Source organism: Actinia tenebrosa, unplaced genomic scaffold, assembly GCF_029948245.1.
Source record: "Actinia tenebrosa isolate PJP-AT-01 unplaced genomic scaffold, QUT_ActTen_1.0 PGA_scaffold5__44_contigs__length_20552954, whole genome shotgun sequence".
NCBI classification, from domain to species: Eukaryota; Metazoa; Cnidaria; class Anthozoa; order Actiniaria; family Actiniidae; genus Actinia; species Actinia tenebrosa.
In genome coordinates this window covers 13,514,610-13,534,157 of record NW_028292582.1, presented here as the reverse complement: position 1 = coordinate 13,534,157, position 19,548 = coordinate 13,514,610, and the positions used below count along the sequence as shown (strand labels likewise).

The 19,548-nt window shown below is 45.2% G+C and overlaps 2 protein-coding genes across 2 annotated transcripts in view; both read right to left on the bottom strand.

The window, feature by feature from the left end:
* Positions 1 to 667, bottom strand: part of LOC116292544 (uncharacterized) — a 5,014-nt gene extending 4,347 nt beyond the window's left edge. Inside the window, exon 1 of the mRNA XM_089038464.1 lies at positions 523 to 667. The gene's annotated coding sequence lies outside the window, so the exon portion shown is untranslated. The remainder of the gene's footprint in view (positions 1 to 522) is intronic.
* A 116-nt stretch (positions 668 to 783) lies between these two features.
* LOC116292543 (uncharacterized) lies at positions 784 to 14,091 on the bottom strand. The gene is made up of 4 exons (XM_089038083.1): positions 14,020 to 14,091; positions 3,444 to 3,578; positions 1,712 to 1,930; positions 784 to 1,084 (listed from the first exon to the last, which is right to left on the bottom strand). The coding sequence occupies exons 1-4, from the start codon at positions 14,089 to 14,091 to the stop codon at positions 1,067 to 1,069; spliced, it is 444 nt and encodes a 147-aa protein (XP_088894209.1). The 3' UTR covers positions 784 to 1,066.
* Positions 14,092 to 19,548: the final 5,457 nt, after the last annotated feature.

Here is a 19,548-nt window from a genome sequence, read left to right as displayed (position 1 = left end):
ATACATAAATGCAAATTTTTTAATCGTTTTTAAAGTGAAGAGCCGAAAAGAATGAAATCAAAAAGTTGTTCATTGTGGAATACACTTTTTTTTAAAAGCAACAACAATAATACAAGTACAGGGTTTTAAGAACGTATCAAACTTTAGAAATTTGGACGAAAATTTTTCAATGTAAATCTTATAGATCGCTAAACAATCAAATTGTTATACGAAAGCTTAATCATGCTCGACAATAAAGCTTCTCAAGATTTGTTTTGATATATTGAAAATCTACTAAACTGAAAAAGTATAAGTTTTGTATCTTAGACTTTTATATTTGCGATAAAGCCGTTATGTCATGTATCATAGGAGTGCTTTGGGCAAAATTTCGCAATGTAAAACGCATTCAAACAAATAATTTTGAAGTATTAAAAATTATAAGAATTTTGCTAAGCTAGCGAGCGAGCGAGATTGGTTTAAAATCTGACATACCGTTAGGGCAAACAAGTCTAAAAGATAAAAAGTTTCAAAAAAAAGTCTTACCGTTAGGTTTTTGAATTAGACGTAAAATGAAATCGTTTTGGCGTCTTTAGGAGCGAGTTCTTAAAGATTTAAGCCACCTTTGAATTACTACTGGAGTAAAATAAATTAGTTCAGTGACGATGACAATATTGTTCGAGCGAACTCGAGCAGAACACTAAAGACTTGGCCGCGCTTGGATGTTTTCATTTGAATTACAAATTTGTTTTATTAGTATTCAAAGTTTATTTAGTAGATTCAAAGGAATTTCACGTACTTTGAGTTGCTTATTAAGACCACGTTCAAAAGACGTGTCTGATCTGTACCTTCGCGAGAAGGATAAGAAGAAGGAGAGGGAGAAGGAGGAGAAGGGAAAGGAAAAGAAGAAGTGTAAGTCAGTGAAATAGGAATAATGAGCGCATAAAAATTACGAAATAGTGCAAAGTTTCAGTTCCATAACATTTATTCATATCAGTAGCGACTTCCAGACGAATTATACAAGCAAGTTATAAACTCAACTTCTAACAAAGATGTTTGTCACATTCAGTGTCATTTCTTGTTCCTTCCTTCAGAATTTGGCTACAAACTAAAATGAAAAGGATATTCATATATCATATTTGCCTTCCAGACTAGTAAAAATGCATCGCAGTATCGGGTGTTTTGCATGAGGGACGCTTTATCATTGCTCACTCAATTGTAGAATTTTTTTCTGCTGCTCGGTTTTATTCCCACGAACTGCCAAGCCCAGCATACCAAATTTGAATTCCTTTTGTGATGGATTTCTTGGGGTACCCTGAGAAAAGGTACCCCGCAAGACTGGAAAATATCTGAAGCTATTATGGAAAAAGAAAAAACGTGGGGTGGATGGGGGGGGTGCCGTAGAACCTCTGCCCCACCCCCTCCGAGGCCCCGATACCCGATTTCGCTGTGTCGTGAGGTTAGTCAAGTCAAGAGTACTTGTTTGTTTCAGGAAAGCGCGCTATGTCCGTGGCTAACGGTAAACACAAGTAAACCCCCAGAACCTCCTTCTTCCGTGCGCGACTACCATATTCCAGCTATAAAAATCTTGCAGCCCGTCGGAATGCAGCTCAATTTCAAGGACATAATAATAATAGGTTCCTAATTCTCATGGGATTGAAACTCGTTTCTGCCCTCCAAATCGAGCTGATTTGACGTCACATACAGTTAAGTCACATTAATTCTAATTCCTTACAATGTTAAGCTCCTCCTCTTCCTCTTCGTCTTCGTTGGGCATTGGCGCATCTGTTCGTCGTGGTTCACCCCTGTTCATCGCCGTCAGTCCAGACGGGCCTTCTACAGCATCGTCTAGGGAAATGTCCTCTGTTCCTTTGCTGGTGAGCGAATCTCTCCTGGCTTTGCCGTTCCTTGGAACTTCCAGTTTCATTGTTTTGTTTGATTTCCCCTTGTAGTACTTTTAGTTTGGAGAAGCAATAAGAAATACTATGTTGTAATGGATATATAGAGAAGCACGGATGGAGTAGATGTGAAAGCGCGCTCGCTTTTCACCAAGGCCATACACGTGTTTGATACCCGGGCTTTGTGTCTTGTATAGAGTGTGTGCAACCATGTGACTCAAAAATCCCTTGAGATATAAATAACTGTAAAAGCGCGCTCGCCTTTCACCAAGGCCATACACGTGTTTGATACCCGGGCTTTGTGTCTTGTATAGAGTGTGTGCAACCATGTGACTCAAAAATCCCTTGAGATATAAATAACTGTAAAAGCGCGCTCGCCTTTCACCAAGGCCATACACGTGTTTGATACCCGGGCTTTGTGTCTTGTATAGAGTGTGTGCAACCATGTGACTCAAAAATCCCTTGAGATATGAATAACCGAGTGAAACAGCCGCCATCTTGGTTGATCTTACAAGAGAAGCCGAGGAGGAATGCTTTGTTATCGTCAACCAAGATGGCGACAATGACGTAACATGCACCTGTTCTATTGGTAATGTCAAAAAAGTTTGTAATCCCTTGGTGAATAGACCTATATCACACGGCGGCCATGTTTATTCTCATGAGAATGAAAAACCTTTGTTTAACCTGCATTAATTTATTTTCAAGCACTTGTATGTGGGGCTACGCGTGATAGAATCTATTGTTCCAACCAACATGGCTGCCGCGTGAAAAAGGCCCATTAGCTCGTATTCCGAGGACGAGAACACTGGGGCGAGTCGGCATCGCAGTGCATTACGGGATTGCTTCATAGGATAAATATATTTCGTCATAAGGCGTCTCCTTCGTCCCCTAAAATAGTTCCATAATGCGATGCGATGAAGACTCGTCCCAGTTTTTTCTTTAGCCTCGGAATTGTTAATAGATATTCTTAGCTTCGTTCGTATGCAAACTGCCCATTCCAGATCACATGGCATTCCCTTGAGAATCATTTTTTTATGGCGAACAAAAAATATTTACACGTGAAAAAATCAACTCCCAAGAGAGGTTATAACTAGCTAAAAACTAGTGTGAGCTGCGTCGGTGTTTCTAATGAAACAGTAATGATAAAAAGGTAAATTATACACCGTGAAAAGATGAAAAAACTTACTGACGTTTCGGACGCTAGTCCTTCGTCGGAGTAAAAGAGAAAGAGGTGGTAGAAAGGAGTGTAAAAATGATAGAATAAGACAAAAGAAACCAATGTGCAATGTGCACAACAATGTGCACAACAAACAACTAAGCTAAAACGGTCTATAGATCGTTTTCACGTGATGTTACAGTAGACATGTTGGTGTATCGGGAAATCAACTCAATTTCTACGTAAAAATTATTTAGAACGTTTCTATCGTCTGGTACACCAATATGGCTGTCTTGTCACGTTAGTGAAAACGCTATATTGTGCGCGTTTGTTCGAAGCAGAAATAATCACGTGGTCAATGGTCGTATGACGTAAATGGCCACGTGACCAGCCATTTATTGCCGAGTACCCACCATGAACATGTAGATCGCAGTCAGAGTGAAGACAACAACCAATCCAACAGCAATACCAATGCCTATCCTTTCTCCTTCATTCAGTGTCTTTGGAAATTTGTGGGCTCCTTCACCTCTAATCTCGACGTTATCCACCTAAGACGAAAACAAATATAAGAAGTTAACCATTCCGAGGATGAGGGAGAACTGGGTGGACTTGGAATTACAGTGCATTTTGGGCCTGTCTTAGGGGACGAAATAGTACTGTTCAGTAGCAGTTCCAGGGAATATTAGAATGAGGGGGGGGGGGGTGACTATTACAAAGTTTTTACCAGGAATGGGAGGAAAAGGGGGTGGCTTCTTAAGGATAATACTAAGAAATTTGAGCAGGTGGGAGGGGGGGTTGGCTTGTCACCCCAAACCCCCCCCCCTGGATCCACACCTGCTTTTTAGAGCAGATACTGTGTAGTTGTTTGTGGGATAAGATTTCAACTCCACTGGGGAAACTGCTGAAACAGTGATTGGCTCGCTATTGTCTGAAGAGGAACAACCGTGGATTGAAGTTTCCAGTCTCACACCACCGGCCGGCCTCTCCACGTGAGTAGTATAGGGAATGGGGGTTCCAGCGCAATCTCAACACGGGCAAGACCCGTGTCAAAAATCCACCTACGGACGACCCCCACTCCAAGTGTGGTTGAGGGCAACAGCGCACTTAAATATGTTAGTCTATATATGGAGTGCGAAGAATGTAAGAGAACTTTTAAGAAAGAAGCGGATTTGAAAAAGCATTTGAAAATGAAGACGAAGTGTATGAGCAGTTATGATTGTGGATGTGGTAAGAAGTTTGAGACTAAGGTTAAATTGTTTTGGCATTGTCAGGACTGTGAGTACGACTACGACGACCTAAAAAGTGCTTGGTATTAGGTATAAAATATTTCCTATTATATAGATGGAATCCCAAAGCAACTTCAGCACGGTGTCAATACCCGGTAACGGTGAGATTGACGTTAGACAGTTTTGGCGTCAGTCAGAAAGGAAGGTTAAAAGGACTCTCCGAAAAGGTATAGAAGAATTAGGAGCCCTGAAAGCGAGCATAATGGTAGAAGTAAGTTTGTCAAAAGACGAGGTAATGACGACAGCAATGTTGCGATCAAAGTCGTTAGTGATATTAGAATCCACGAATCTGGATAGGTCACTCAGCGAAGCCTTAGAAGCAATAATGGAGTCGCTGTCTAACTACACGAAAGAAGGATCGGGTTGGACAGTAGAGGAGGTTGAAGGAATAGAGATAAGTATAGCCAGGTACGTACCCATACGAGGGGGGAGTTACGTACCGCTACCAACGTGGGTAGAAAGGAAGAAGGCTATTGTAAACGTGAAGAATGAAGACAATCGATGCTTTATGTGGGCAATCAGGTCTGCACTGTATCCAGCAGAGAAGGATCCCTGTAGGACAAGTAAGTATCCCACAGATGATTTAGAGTGGGATGGTGTGGAATTTCCCATGCAGTTGATAGACATCCCCATATTTGAGGAAATAAACGATCTAGCAATTAACGTTTACGGAGTCAGAGAGCAGACGATAGTACCGTTAGTTCTGTCAAAAAGTAAAGGAGAGCGCGTACATTTATTCTACCACGGCGGACACTACTCATGGGTTAAACACATTAGCAGACTATTCTACAGACATACTAAGCACAAAGGCAAAAAGTACTTCTGCGACTGCTGCTTGCTGTCATTTACATCCTTAAATACCCTAAAGAAACACGATGAGATCTGCCGCGGAGTCGAAGAAGTGGCGCAACGGATCCAGATACCCACCAACAAAGAGCTTTCATACGCAGACCATCAAAAGCAGATGCAAGTGCCTTACGTGATATATGCAGACTTCGAAGCGTTGATAACTAAGGAAGAGCAGAAACGTGGTGCCACGAATAAGGTAGGATTACACGAGATCTGCTCCTTTGGTTACATAGTAGTCAAATCAGACGGTAAAGCAAACCCTCCTGTGATTTACCGAGGTAAGAACGCAGCTAATAAGTTTCTAGAAGCATTGCGAGAAGAGGAGGAAGAGATTAGAGAACAATTAAGACGTCCAAAGAAGATGGAATTTACCAAAGAGAACCAGGAGGCTTTTAACAAGGCAAAAAAATGCCACATTTGCCAACATACGCTTCTTCAGTTTGGAAGACGAGCCAAGAAAGCGTGGGATGAAGATGGAAAGTATCTAGGAGAAGCTCATTTTAAATGCGGGAAGTATGCTAAGAAAGGTGAGAAGCCGGGAAAGCCCTCCACGCACTGCATTCATTGTCATAAAGCATTCGTTGAGGATTTCTATGTGGATAAGGTTAGGGATCACTGCCACGTCACGGGTAAATACAGAGGAGCGGCTCATTGGAAATGCAATATAAACTTCAAAGTAAATCCAGACATGGAGATTCCGGTGTTCTTTCACAACCTCCGCGGTTACGACTCCCATTTGCTACTACAAGGAACAGACGGCTCCGACGTCAAATGCATACCCAACAACAAAGAGCGCTACATGTCCGTAACTGTGGGTAAGCTAAAGTTCTTAGATTCGCAGCAGTTTATGGCGGACTCCTTAGCAAACCTCGTAAAGTATAACACCAACTTTCCCATTTCCAGCCAATACGGCGCGGAAAGGAAAGGAGTGTACCCATACGAATACATGGACTCCTGGGATCGATTCAAAGAGTCCCTACCACCCAAAGATCGCTTCTACAGCACCCTAAACGAGTCCGGTATAAAGGATGAGGAGTACCAGCATGCGTTAGACGTGTGGGAAAAGTACTCCTGTGAGAACATGGGGGACTACCACGACATCTACCTAAGGTCTGACGTAGTGCTGCTTGCAGATGTTTTCCAAAGCTTCAGAAAGATGGCTATGGAATATTACGGATTGGATCCCGCTAATTTCTACACGGCTCCTGGGCTCAGCTGGAGTGCTTTGTTAAAGAAGACAAATGCGCAGTTGGATCTCCTAACGGAATACGACATGTATCGGTTTATGGAAGACGGTATTCGTGGCGGCGTATGCGGGCCCAGCCGACGTTACGCCCGCGCAAACAACCCCTTAGTAGAGCACGACCCAGAGAAACCAACCACATACATTTACTACCTGGATGCGAATAACCTTTATGGTTGGGCAATGTCACAGTACCTACCTGTGAGAGACTTCGAATGGGATCCAGTGAAGCCGATAGACTTCTACATGCAGGTAGGAAAGGAGGAAGACAAGGGTTACGTTTTAGAAGTGGATCTGGAGTACCCAGAGCGCCTGCACGACGAACACAATGAGTTCCCCTTAGCACCAGAAGCGATAGAGATACCATTTAAGCAGCTAAGTCCGCTGCAAAAGCAAATGTGCCCTGGCTACAAACCGTACAGGAAACTAACTATGAACCTGATGGATAAGAAGAAGTATGTGGTACATTACCGCAACCTGCAGTTCTACGTGCGACACGGAATGCGCGTAGAGAAGATCCACAGAGTCCTAAAATTCACGCAGGAACCCTGGATGCGCCCCTACATTGACTTTAACACGCAAAAGCGTACCGCAGCGAAAAATGACTTCGAGAAAAACCTCTTCAAACTGATGAACAACAGCGTGTTCGGAAAGACAATGGAGAACATCCGCAAGCGCGTAAGCGTAAAAATAGTCAGCACCAAAGAGGAAGCAGAAGCATACGTGTCACAGCCAGGCTTCGTTAGATACGTAGAAATGCTGAACTTCTACGTGATTCACATGAAAAGGGCAAACCTCTTACTAAACAAGCCCGTTTACACAGGCTTTACGGTGCTGGATCTATCGAAGCTGCTTATGTATGAGTTCTACTACGATAAGCTTAAGCCAAAGTACGGAGACCGCTGTCGCCTCCTGTACACAGACACCGACTCCCTAATTCTAGAAGTGCAAACGGAAGACGTTTACAAAGACTGCCTCCCCGACATAGACGAGTACGACACCAGCGGTTACCCGAAGGAGCACTTCCTTTACTCTGCGAAGAATAAGAAGGTAATTGGGAAGATGAAAGACGAAATGTTAGGAAAACCCATAGTAGAGTACGTGGGTCTGAAACCAAAGATGTACAGCGTGCTAAAGTTAGACGGCGTAGAAAAGAAAGCTAAAGGCGTAAAAAAGTACGTGGTTAAGAAGGACATTACGCACGAGTCCTACCTCAACGTATTACGAACACGCAAGGAACAGCGGCATAAGATGAACAGCCTGCGCAGCTATGGTCATCAGATACATAACGTCACGCAGGAGAAGGTGTCGCTGTCTGCATTTGACGGTAAGCGATGGATGTGTGATGACGGAGTGCATACGATAGCATTCGGACATCACACGATAAGCAGTTCTTCCATGACGAACCCACGTGTGGGGCCATCGTGAAGATAATACAAGATGGGCTGACCCTTCTTAGCTATTACGCTTCGGATCTGGTAAGTTTCCAAAGACCAATTAGGATCCGTAGCTCTTTTGGATCCTCCTTCTAATTCACCCGGTCCGTAGAGATATCGGACTGTGACATTACCTAATTTTTTTTCATGGGGGAAGACCGCCCTTGAACTTCTGACGTAGGACTTGTGTTCCACGTGTTTCTTCTTCATAGCGTCCCTGGGTTTTATTCCCGTAGCCCTGGCCGCCTCGTTGTTTGAAGCTGCGACGACCTGGGGGAGCCTCTGAGTCCATTCCCTGTTGCGTTTGGAGGGATCTTCCAGCTCTTTCCAATACTGGTATCCAAAGAGACGCTCGGCCAGAGTCTTATTGAATCTTTCGACGATGCTCTGACCCCTGTGGTACTCTGCCTCGGCTCTCCTAATCTTAGTGTCGTGGTCTTTCAGGGTCTTAGTAACCACGCCCATGAACTCTGTCCCCGCATCCACTTGCAGCAGCTTAGGCCATTTCAAAACGCGCTTATAAATCCTACCTAGGGCTTCTGCGACTTCCCCAGAATCCTTGCTGGTTATGGGTTCGGCGTCCTTATATCTGCTTGCGACATCAACTACGGTCAAAGCGTACCTATAGGTCTTTTTTCTCACCTTGTCGTGCGGTAAGAAAAGCAAATCCGCCTGATGAACTTCATTGGGGGTATTTACGGTGAAGCTGGGCCTGGGAATGTACTTAGGCACGGGAAGATAAACCTGCCAGAGGGTTTGTTTTTTTAACCAGTTCTTAGCCGTTTCATCTGATACCCTGGCCGCGGTCGCGAGTTTCTTGATGGCCGACGCTCCTTTCCAATAGCCTTCAGGCCCATAGTAAATCCTTTTGAGTTTGTCCTCTACGCGGCCCATTATATGAATTCCAGGACAAGATTGATCTTGCGTCCGTTAAAATCCACCGTCTTTCCGTCCACCTTAATGGTGATGTTTATGCTTTCTACCAAATTAGACAAGTCATAGCTCAAAGAAATGGGAGTGTATTCTACCAGGTCAAATGGATTACCTTTGGGCAGGAACTTAGACATAAGAGAAGACTTTTCTCCATTGTTGTAACTATGGACTAAATCGCAATAGACTTCGTAAGAGGATGCGACTTTCCATTTCACAGGTATGGCTGTGTTGGTAATTGTCTTGCCCGAGGCACATAATAAAGATCCCAATGGGTCAGACTTTCCAAAAGTCATTGAATAATTTGACATATTATGTTTGAGGGTCATTTCGTGCGGCAATCCTGTGGTGAGAGTATAACCGTGTTTTGCTAATTCCTTGGCCAGTGTGATTGGCGTATAATGTCCATCGGGCAGCAATACGGCTTGATAGTTAGATCCTCCTGTATGCTCAGTGACTATGCCCCTAATCAGGTTATACCAAGAATTGTACAAAGAGCAACTTATGAGCCGAACCTTATAGGCTTTAATGGTGGGATTTAAATAAGTGGTAAAGTTATTTTTATCGCTTTCCAAAAAGACGATCATTATATTAGATACGCCAAAGCTACGCCTCCCGCCAGCCCTGCGACTCCTACGAAGACCAACTCATTGTCTTTTTGTTTCTTAGAAGGCTGGTAGTAATTCTTGAACTGAGGCTTTCTCATTCTAAAGTCGGGATGCGCCTGCGCATAGAGCTTAAAGGCGTAGTCTGTGTTTTCAAAGTTCTTATCCGCCTGCATCTTGTCTTGGTAGTTCTTGTCCAACCAATCCCTGTAAGCTTGTCTTTTTTCATTCCAAGCCGCCACGTCTCGCTGATATTTCTCCAGCGCTAAGTCGTGTCTCTTCCTTTCGGCGGCCAAATCTCCGCTGCGATCACCTCTAACTAATCTATCCAAATATTGACCACCATAATTAGCTCCAGTGAATGCTAAGGCTGCAATAACTCCACCTGCGACCACGCTAGCCATTTATATGTTAGGTAGGTACTTTTCCTTCTGTAGGTAATTCTTTGCCATGATAGCCCCGCCTACGGCAGCGGTCATCTTAGCAAAATTAGCGAAGCTCTTGCTTGGGTCTTCAGTAAAGTCTTCTTTGAGCACTTTCTTACCTACCCAACCAATACCCGCAACGATGGAAGTAATGATAGCTGCTTCTTCAACAGTTTTCAATAACGCGGTTGACATTATATTACAAAGCGAGAAGGAAAATCTAGGTCGCCGCGGGTGATAAATCTACTCCATTTCAGGGATCTTACTTTTTCTAACCTCCACAGGTGCGTGCACGGGCGCGTGATATGTTGGTGGTTCTACTTTTGGCTTTGCTGCCCGCCATTGTAAGTAAAGGCTGCCTGCTGCTATAGCAACTCCTAACGCGCCAATGACGTATCCCGGATTAATAAAGGATTCCTCTTCTTTTTCCTCCACCTTTTCTTCTTTTTTGGCTTTGTTCTTTTTATTCATCTCCGCGAGCTTCTTTCCGGCAGCGACTCTGCCTGGAGATTTAGCCTTGGTAATCTTGGTATCTTCTACGGGTGGTTGTTCTTCGGTGCCACTCATCTTATATTAAGGGACTTGAAGGACTTGACAAGTAACTTGATGACGACTTGATAATGACTTACGGACGACTTGACAACGACTTGACTAAGTACTTGAGGCGACTTGACAACGACTTGACTAAGTACTTGAGGCGACTTGATCAGGTACCTCAGCAAGTGCTGCCTGGAAGACCTTTTCGACTTCTCTGTCCTTCTTGAAGTCCTTCCAAGATGTTCCAAAGGAACCTAGTACCTCCTTCAAGTCGACATGCTGAGCTACGTGAAGTGCCGCAGAGGCGACTGCCATTAACTTACCGCACTTCAAAGACAACCACCCGCAGGTTATCTTAAGTTCTTGGGATATGACATAGTCATCTCTTATGTCCTTCCGCAGTTGCTCCACGTCGTCTATGGGCAGTGCAAGTCCAAGCAATTTAGTCGCAAGTCGGATAGCGGAATCTGCGACGGCGTCCGTGGTCTTACTTGCAAGGGCGGCCTCGTACCTCTTATGGAACTTCTTAACTTCCTCTTCTGACAACTTATTAACTTGCTCATGGGTAAGTTCCTTGCCTATCATTTCTTTACACTTCCCCGAAGACACAAGGATGTTAAGTTGTTCCTTAAGGTTACTTTCGTCTAACTGCGCGGGGACTTCATCTAAGAGCTGCTCAATGTCCATATATGTTAATGGAATACGGAAACCTCAAAGAGAAGATCAACTTGGAATGTTGGTGCGTTTTTAAATGCCGCATGTATTCGTGTAACTGTTCCTTGGATATCTCACCGCCGTAGTCGCTTAAGATGGTTTCCAGGTCAGACTTACTTGGAGTATAAAATACTACGAGAGAGCCTATGTTTTCCCTGAAGGGCTTAGAGACACTGGTAAGCTGCTGGGAAAGCAACCAAACGCTGATATTGTCGTGTCTACCGCTGAAGGCGAGCTTAACGAGCTCGGAGGTGCGCTTTTTTACGTCGTCCCCGCAGGCAATGTCATCCAATATGAGGAGCGTCTGCGTATCTTTAGGGAATTGCTTATGCCAGAACTTCAAATGGCTGGATAACTCGTTAGGGTCTAAGATATCTACAAAGAAGTCGTCATCTTTCACTCCTATGCCCGTCCAGGTGCGGTTATTCACGTAGGTGGGGCATAATAGCACGATGTAGTCGAAGCGGTATCTAAAGGGTCCTAATAGCTGCTCCACGACGAACTGGGTCTTTCCGCAGCCGGTGGGTCCTACTATCAGAGCATTGCAGGGAATATGGTTCGGATCCATTATATATACGATGGACCCAGTGGACGCAGTACGAAGGATTGCCACCGACGCAAAAGATAAAAGAGACACCATAGAAATGCAAAGGGAGGAGATCGATCGGCTGAAAGAGCGCGTGCAGGAATTGTACGATGAAATGTGCGGTCTGAAGCGCGCAGAACGGTTTGGTGCGCTGATAACTATGGCAACGTGGGCTAAGGAGTCCGTTAAGGACTTCATGCGATATCCCCTGTAGAATGTTAACAATAAGGTTAAATCTTTGTTAAGTATATGTGGAAACTATTCCAAAGAGTGTCTCAGAATGTTGACGTTTAGGTTAAATCTTTGTTAAGGATGCCTGGAAACTATTTCAAAGAGTGTCTCAGAATGTTGACGTTTAGGTTAAATCTTTGTTAAGACGTGCCCTTCAAAGGGGTTGTTATTTTTATTTATTATTATTAAATATCCCTAATTATTCTTAATAATAATAAATAAAAATAAGAATGGGATTTGAGACTCTTTGCACAAACCCAACTTTACTATTTTAAGCCGCCTACTAATCCTTACGGGCTTTCCACATATACTTAACAAAGATTTAACCTTATTGTTAACATTCTGAGACACTCTTTGAAATAGTTTCCAGGCATCCTTAACAAAGATTTAACCTAAACGTCAACATTCTGAGACACTCTTTGAAATAGTATCCGGGGCAAAAGAGTCCATTAAGGACTTTATGCGGTATCCCATATAAGGGTTATTAAATCCTTATTATATATGGAGTGTGAGCGGTGTAACAAGGAGTTCAGCAGCAAGCAAATGTTAAAATACCACCTGGAAAAGAAGGTGTGCGCTAAGAAGGCACGCGAAAGGCGTTGTAAGGAGTGTAATCGCCTCTTTAGCAGCGCGCAGATGTTGGATTACCACGTTGATAACCGCGTTTGCCTAAAGAACGTATGTGAGCGCTGCGAGGAGGACAAGAACGACGAATGGCATCGACATCGGTGCCGCGGCAATTACGACCTGCTGAGCGTGGCTTGCGAGGAGCACGGCGACGTTGCTGCACGATGTTGCCCAAAGGAAACCCAAAGGAAGTTAACGCGCCGGAAGAAGGAAATTGACCAGCGCTTTGCGGAGTTTGACTGCGTCGAAGGCGTAAGGTGGGAAGATAGGGAATATTGGGAGGCAACCTGCGAGCGTTGCGGCTGTCAAAGAAGTGACCAGCATATTTGGCAGTGCCTCTACGACGGTCAAGGCGGCTTTAAGGAGTACTTAGATCGCTTTGAGGCCTGGCATGCCGGCAATGAGGCGGCAAGGAAAGCCCGTAGAAGTTAGAAAGGACCTAAGATAGTAAAGTAGGGTTTGCGCAAAGAGTCTCAAATCCCATTCTTATTTTTATTTATTATTATTAAGAATATTCTATAATAATGAATTAAGGATATTTAATAATAATAAATAAAAATAAAGACCCCTTTTAAGGGCGCTTACATAATCTAATAATAATAAATAAAAATAAAGACCCCTTTTAAAGGTATATGCTAGCCTACGCAGCCGCCTTTCTGGGAGGCATTCTAATTACCCTTTCAATATATGGACTGTATTACTTGCGAACTACCTGCCGACTGCATTACCCCTCGTAAGCCGCCGCGTAAAAAATACACCTGCCTTCATTGCGACAGGGTATTCTCCGAAGGATCCTTTGTGGGGCATTGGTGCTCCGCGGATCCTAAAGCGCAGCGGACTTTAGCAGACGCGCTTAACTACAAAGAGGAGATGGAGTGACTGTTCTTTCAATGTCAAACTTCCATCGGCCATTTACCTTACCATAGCTGCGTAAGTGGGTGAATTCCTCGCCCTGAATTACGTACCGCACGCAATCCGGCGCCCAAAGGGAATATTCCTTGCCTTCTAAGTCTTTGAGGACTAACCGTAAACGGTTGATGTCTTCGAAGACGACGTAATTTTTTATTTCGTATGCTTTACCGTGGGCAAGATCACGCCAGTGAGTCAAGCTGAGCTTCATTATACCTATGGAATATCTTTAGGTGCGTTTTCAAAGTGGCGTAGGACTTAAACCGCTTTACACAGCCCTTACAGGGAATACGAATGCCATCCGCGTAATCCATCAGGGCACGGCAGATAATGTCGTAATCGTTGCTAACCATAGTTAGGTAACCATTTACATCAAGCTGCGAGATTTTCTTAGATTGCTTCGCGGATAAGACGCCGTTTCCTTTTGGGGTTTTCAACTCAATACACAACCCGCGGTATTTCTTGTGGGCGTTAAGGATTAAAAGGTCTGGCTGGCCGGCTTGGTAGCCTTTTCGCCAGCATGTTATGCGCTTGCTGTCAGAATCCTGCAGCTCGCCAAGGCCTGGTGCTATGATGAATTCAGGGTAAAACCTACGCATGTAATCGACTACCTTTGCATGCAGGTCAGCTTCATTTTCTATCTTAAAAACTAATTTATTCGGGCTGTCGAAGCGTTTGTCCATCGCATATTTACCCGTCTTTCTCAACGCGGGTAGGACTTCTTCGAGGACCCAATCTTGGAATTCTTCTGCCTTTGCCATCTTCGAGGAGAATATCAACTGATACAACCCGGATTCGTTCACATACAGGGAATGTGGGTGTGAATTGGAAGGGAGGCGATTCACCTCCATTCTAAGTTCGCTAAGCCTTACCTTGTATTTATCGCGAACGTGCACCTTAATTGCATCTTTTGGGCGTTCGTAGCCCAATGCGGCCGCTACTTCCTTTGCTTTGAAGTACAATTTATCGCCTTGCACGACTTGCAGTTTCGTACCGTTGCTTTCAAATACGCGAAACATTGTATATTCAAGAAATATTTTAACATTGACGACTTCATTCCTCAGCCGTCCTAGTAGGCAACGCTTTTCAATTGGTTCATTTCTACGCTTAACTGCGCGTCAGACACGACGAAGACGTAGCAGTTTATTTTATCACCGTCGCCCGCGGAGGCATTCTTGGTGCGTTTGATTTCCAATGTTATGCCATCCTGCGTATTTACTAGACGGAGGCCTTGACCATGTAGGTCTTCGTCGTTAATGGTGCGCATATCAATCCACAGCGCATACTTATCCTTAAAGAATTCCTCAGGGTTAATTTGGTCGCCAAACTTGCGCATTGCCTCCCTGTACACGTCTGCGGGCTTTATTCCCTGGGAGTAGACCTTGTTTGGAACGCCGTTGATATTCACGCCGACGTTAGTAATGTTGGGGTTGTGGAACGCTTCGGAGTCGCGCTTACCGGCCTCATAGGGCTTAGCAAACACCAGCATTAACCCCGTGAGACTTCTTCGGGGGAGGTTAATGCTTTGGTTGATAACCTCATCCGTCTTATCCAAGAAACTGAACGTCTTATACATCACTACGTGGTCGTAAAGGAATGCCTTTCCGGAGCTGTATTCCATGCCGGCGCTACGGGCCAGCTCTTCGCTGTACACGGTTTCGTACTGTAGCTCTAAGTTGGTGATAGAATAAGGATCAACAGTCCCGCTAATTGCGCTGTCCATGCCTCCAATGACGTTCGTAGTGTCCGCCAAGGTTACTTCAAACTGCAGTTCGGCAAGCTGTCTGGGGTAATACACGCCATGGTTCGTAATTACTTCGAAATCCAAAGGGATAACGTACTTGCTACCATAGGCGGTCTTTACCCTTGTTGCGTCTGCTACTGCGGTTGCTCCGCTGGAGTCAGTAGGCGCCGGGTTGGTGTCGCTGCGAAGCTTACGAAGAATAACGCTTCCGATTCCCTGCTCTATCTTTTGTGCACGGTCGAAGGCCGTCAACCATAAGTCTTTATACGTGGTGTACAAATCGTACCTATTCAAATCCAAGAGGGATTCCCCTGCGAACTTGATTCTCATCTTAGAGACGAGGTTCCTACCCACATTATTGACGGTATAGCGCTTGTCCTTGGTGCTTGGTTGTATTGCTAGGTCGAACCTTAAAGCCAGGGTGCCAGGAACTAAGACTAGGTTATCCGTTAGACGGGGCACGCCCACGTACAGGGTTTCTCCTGGCTTTGCGCTAGAAGGTGTGAATGTAACCCGGTGAAAGGTGCGTTCTGCTTTCAGCCCGCCAACCTGCTTAGGTAATACGTTGGGATTTAACTTTGAGCTTATCATATATAATGGAAGTAGAAGGAACGGATTTTGACCCCCTTACCGAAGAAGGCCAAGTCGACATTAACGATGAAGAATATGAAACCCTGCTGTCGGAAGCGGATAAGCCGGACTTTTATGAAAAGCTACGTCGCAAGTACGGCCTAAATGCCCCTGATGCCTTACGTAGCCTCATAAATAGGTTTAAAGGAAAGAACCCCGGTAAATCTCTTCCATCTTACATGCAAATGGGCGACTTAGGATTAGTTCCTGAAGCCCCCAGTGACGCATGGTTGCAAAGAGTCCAACGAGAAATGGATGAATCCATGGAAGACCCCCCCGGATGACTTTGAAAGGCTTCAGGAGCTACTACCTGAGTGGATACCTGAAAAAGCGCAGCTAATGTTCGAAGAAGACGAATACGGCAGGGAACTAATTATGGGTAGACTTGCTAGAAGCGGTGCTAAGGTTTACGTCATCCGCGATGGAAAAGGAAGGTTCTTTGCCGACCCCCGAATTCCTCCAACTTTATTGGCAGCTATTGGCGAAACGGCACCCGAAAAGCTACTTACCGACGTGCGTAAGAGATATCCTAAAGCCAGTTCGACTCTTTTAGAATTCCAACGCGGTGATAAGGGTCAAATCCAAATTCGTTACGTAGGCAGGGAAAGGTGGTATGACTTTTATCAAAGCAAAAAGTCTAACGCACTTAACAATGCCTTACCGAAGGAAATAACAACGGCGCTAGGCAGACCTGACTTATCCGTGCTGTCCAGCTTAACTAGTAAGGAAACTATGAGGCTACAGGAGGAATTCCTTAAAGGCATTAAGACCCCCAGGGCTACCAGTCAAATGCATGCCATCGCTGGAATTCTGGATAAGGATCAAGGAAAGCTCGTAAAAATACAAGCTACCAAGGAAGACGTAGAGGAAAAGCTAACGAGTACGCCGTCAGGCAGCAGTGCTGCCTTGCAGCTGCAGCAGTCTTTAGAATCACTCAACATGGAAGAAAATGCACAGCAAGAAATCATAAACAAACACAGGGACAGCTTGACGAACTTACGGAGCAATTAGATGAAAAAACCGCCGAACTAGAAGCAGCGGCCGAGCACATCGAATACTTAAAACAGACAATGGACGAAAGAGAAGAGGAATACATGAAGCAGGTGCGAATGATGTCGGGTTCTCACGAACGGGAAAGTGAGGACAATAAGCAGCGCATCAGCACGTTGCTACATGAAAGGGATAAGGCTAGAAGGAACTTCGACCATGCAGTTGCAGACGTTGGGGACAGAGACGCCGAACTCAGGACGCGTGGGCGCACAGCTGGAAGCTTCAGTGATGAAAAGAACGGGAGTTAAACGCGCAAATCATCGTAAAGGAGGAGCAACTTAGGCAGGTAACGCAGGCTTACGAAGATATGGAGGCGCAGCTGGAAAGGCAGCAGGAAGCAGCCGCGGACCAAGGGCGCACTGAAGGGGAAAAGGGAAGCTGCCCAAGCGGAAGCAGAAGCCCTTCAGGAACGCTTAACGGAACTGCGAGCGCAAAGGGATGGTTTGGAAACGGAGTTGGGGCTTACCACCAAGGAAAAGATAAAAAGGACTCTGGTGAAGTATGGTATTCCGCTGGCATTTGCGGTTGCTATTTCGAGCGTAGTAGGAGTCATCCTATCCCACCGCTTAAGGCTACAGGCGCGGGCGTAAAGAAATAGGCAGTGGGACTAACGGACTTGGGAAAAAGATGGCAGCCGGTCTTCCTGGGCTGCTGGGTTCGGTTGTTTCCTTGGCACTTAGGGCCGGCGGCGAACTGTTAAAGTTCGTGGGGAATAACATTTGGATCTTGGTCGTCGCTATTGGAGTGGTACTCCTGAAGAAGATGAAGGGTTAATCTTATCCTTGTGTATTTACTGGTGGCTTATCGTCGTCGGGCGCCCGAGGCGTCCTCGACTGGGGATAAGTAAAGATAGTATTCGCACCGCCTTGATAATGCGGAACTAGCGGCCAGGCACGCTCATGGTGGCTAATGGGCCTTAGATTCCAAGTGGCATCGTTCGAAGGTTTCATCAGAGGGGCAGGCACTTTTTTGCTGTTTTTCACCCTCCCCACGCACTCTACCCCCGCCCTCCGTACCCTCACCCAGCTGCCCGCGCATCGTCGCCCAGACGTAATCTTATCACTGGGGCGAATCTGTAACTGCGCATATTGACCAATTAGCTATCATGTGAAAGTTACGGGGGTCAATCTTTAGAGGTACTTCCGGGGCTCAAATGGAGAAATGAAATGGGTTCCTATCTGTTGCTTTTTTTCGGTGTAAGGCTGTAATGCGTCGAGTTACTCTCAATTAACGATACTAAACCCAAATTACACGACCACACCGTAGAAGCCACTCCCCTAGTCAGTACCTAATCGGAAACATGATTAACGCCCAGGCCTCCAACCTTTACCCTAAAGCCCGAGTATCAAACCATTATCATTCACAGAGTCCTTCTCCTCCAGATGAAGGAACAATCTCCCTTCGCTGTGGATTTCTATTTACTTCAGCAAAACTATAGTTTGCTACTAGAGAATAAGCACCGTAAGAGTGGATGCTTTGGATATAAACGTATCTCTTGATCCTCTATGCTATTTACCGTGACCTTTTACCGTATCGTCCTACGCGTATTTGCAGCTATACCTTCCCGTGGCAATCGGCAACCTGTGTAAGTCAAAACAGGAATGATTTTCAAGGACTGCTGGGTTGGGCTATACGGAAAATGCGCAGGCAACCATGTTGTTGTGTCTTACTTCTCATTGGCTGCAGCAGTTACGCCATTGTCATCGCAGAACCTAAAGCCCCAGTTGGCATGGCTGGCTCGTGCCAATGCAAATACTACAATGGATCCCATTTGCATTTCTGAGTAATTCAAATCTCACGGAATTTGCCCGTTGAATCAACCACAAGATGACTGGTATGTATTTTTTCTCGCCTGTGTAAGTAGTCTAAACCACATCTACTCAGCTACGTGGGGTTGTTATAGCCATATATAATAGCTCAGACCAACACCAGCGGTGGCTAAGCCGGCTTTTCGGTAAGTTATGGTCGTTTCCTGGGGGTATCGTAGAGGCATCAAACATGGGCCCATTCTTTGATGGTTTCTAAACTACGGGTTAGCTGCGCTTCGTAGTGACTTTTTGGATTCTACGACAGTGAGGAAGGAATGTTCCTAGAGTGTCAGAGTTCAAGTCATTCACCCACACTTAATTATCCTTGTAGCTTCGCTGCAAAGCTTGGTGTTATAACCACAAGGAATGGGCGGTTGATTGTTGATGACCCAAATTACTCGGCATTACTAACCAACAACCAGCGACAAAGCGTAATCAAAGTCGCACTTTAGACTGATGCACCGCTAATTGATATCTCTGCCACCGACTTGGATATTGTCGGTCTCTATATTGCGACTCAAATAAGTAGGAATTCTTCTTTGCGGTCTCCCGCGAAGCACCTTGGGATCCAACGATGGGGGCCTTGGGGGGCGTGTATTTACCTGCGCTCATAAGATGCAGTACACAAAGCTTCAATGCTGCGGTTAAGCCTGGCTAGGTTACTTAGAACTTTTCCTTCTCACCCCACGAACGGAATGGATCCAAAGTGCCGAGGTAGTCGATGTTGGATTCGGTAATTAATGAATATACTCTTATCACCACCCCATATCACCGAACCTTCTAACTCATACTTGGGATTCCTTGATGCCCATAATCGGCCGGCTTCTCACCGTGGCACCCCCAAACGTAAACGATTTCCCAAGGCAGCGTATTACCCTCTTTGTAACGAAAGTCTCTTTGCTGTGGTG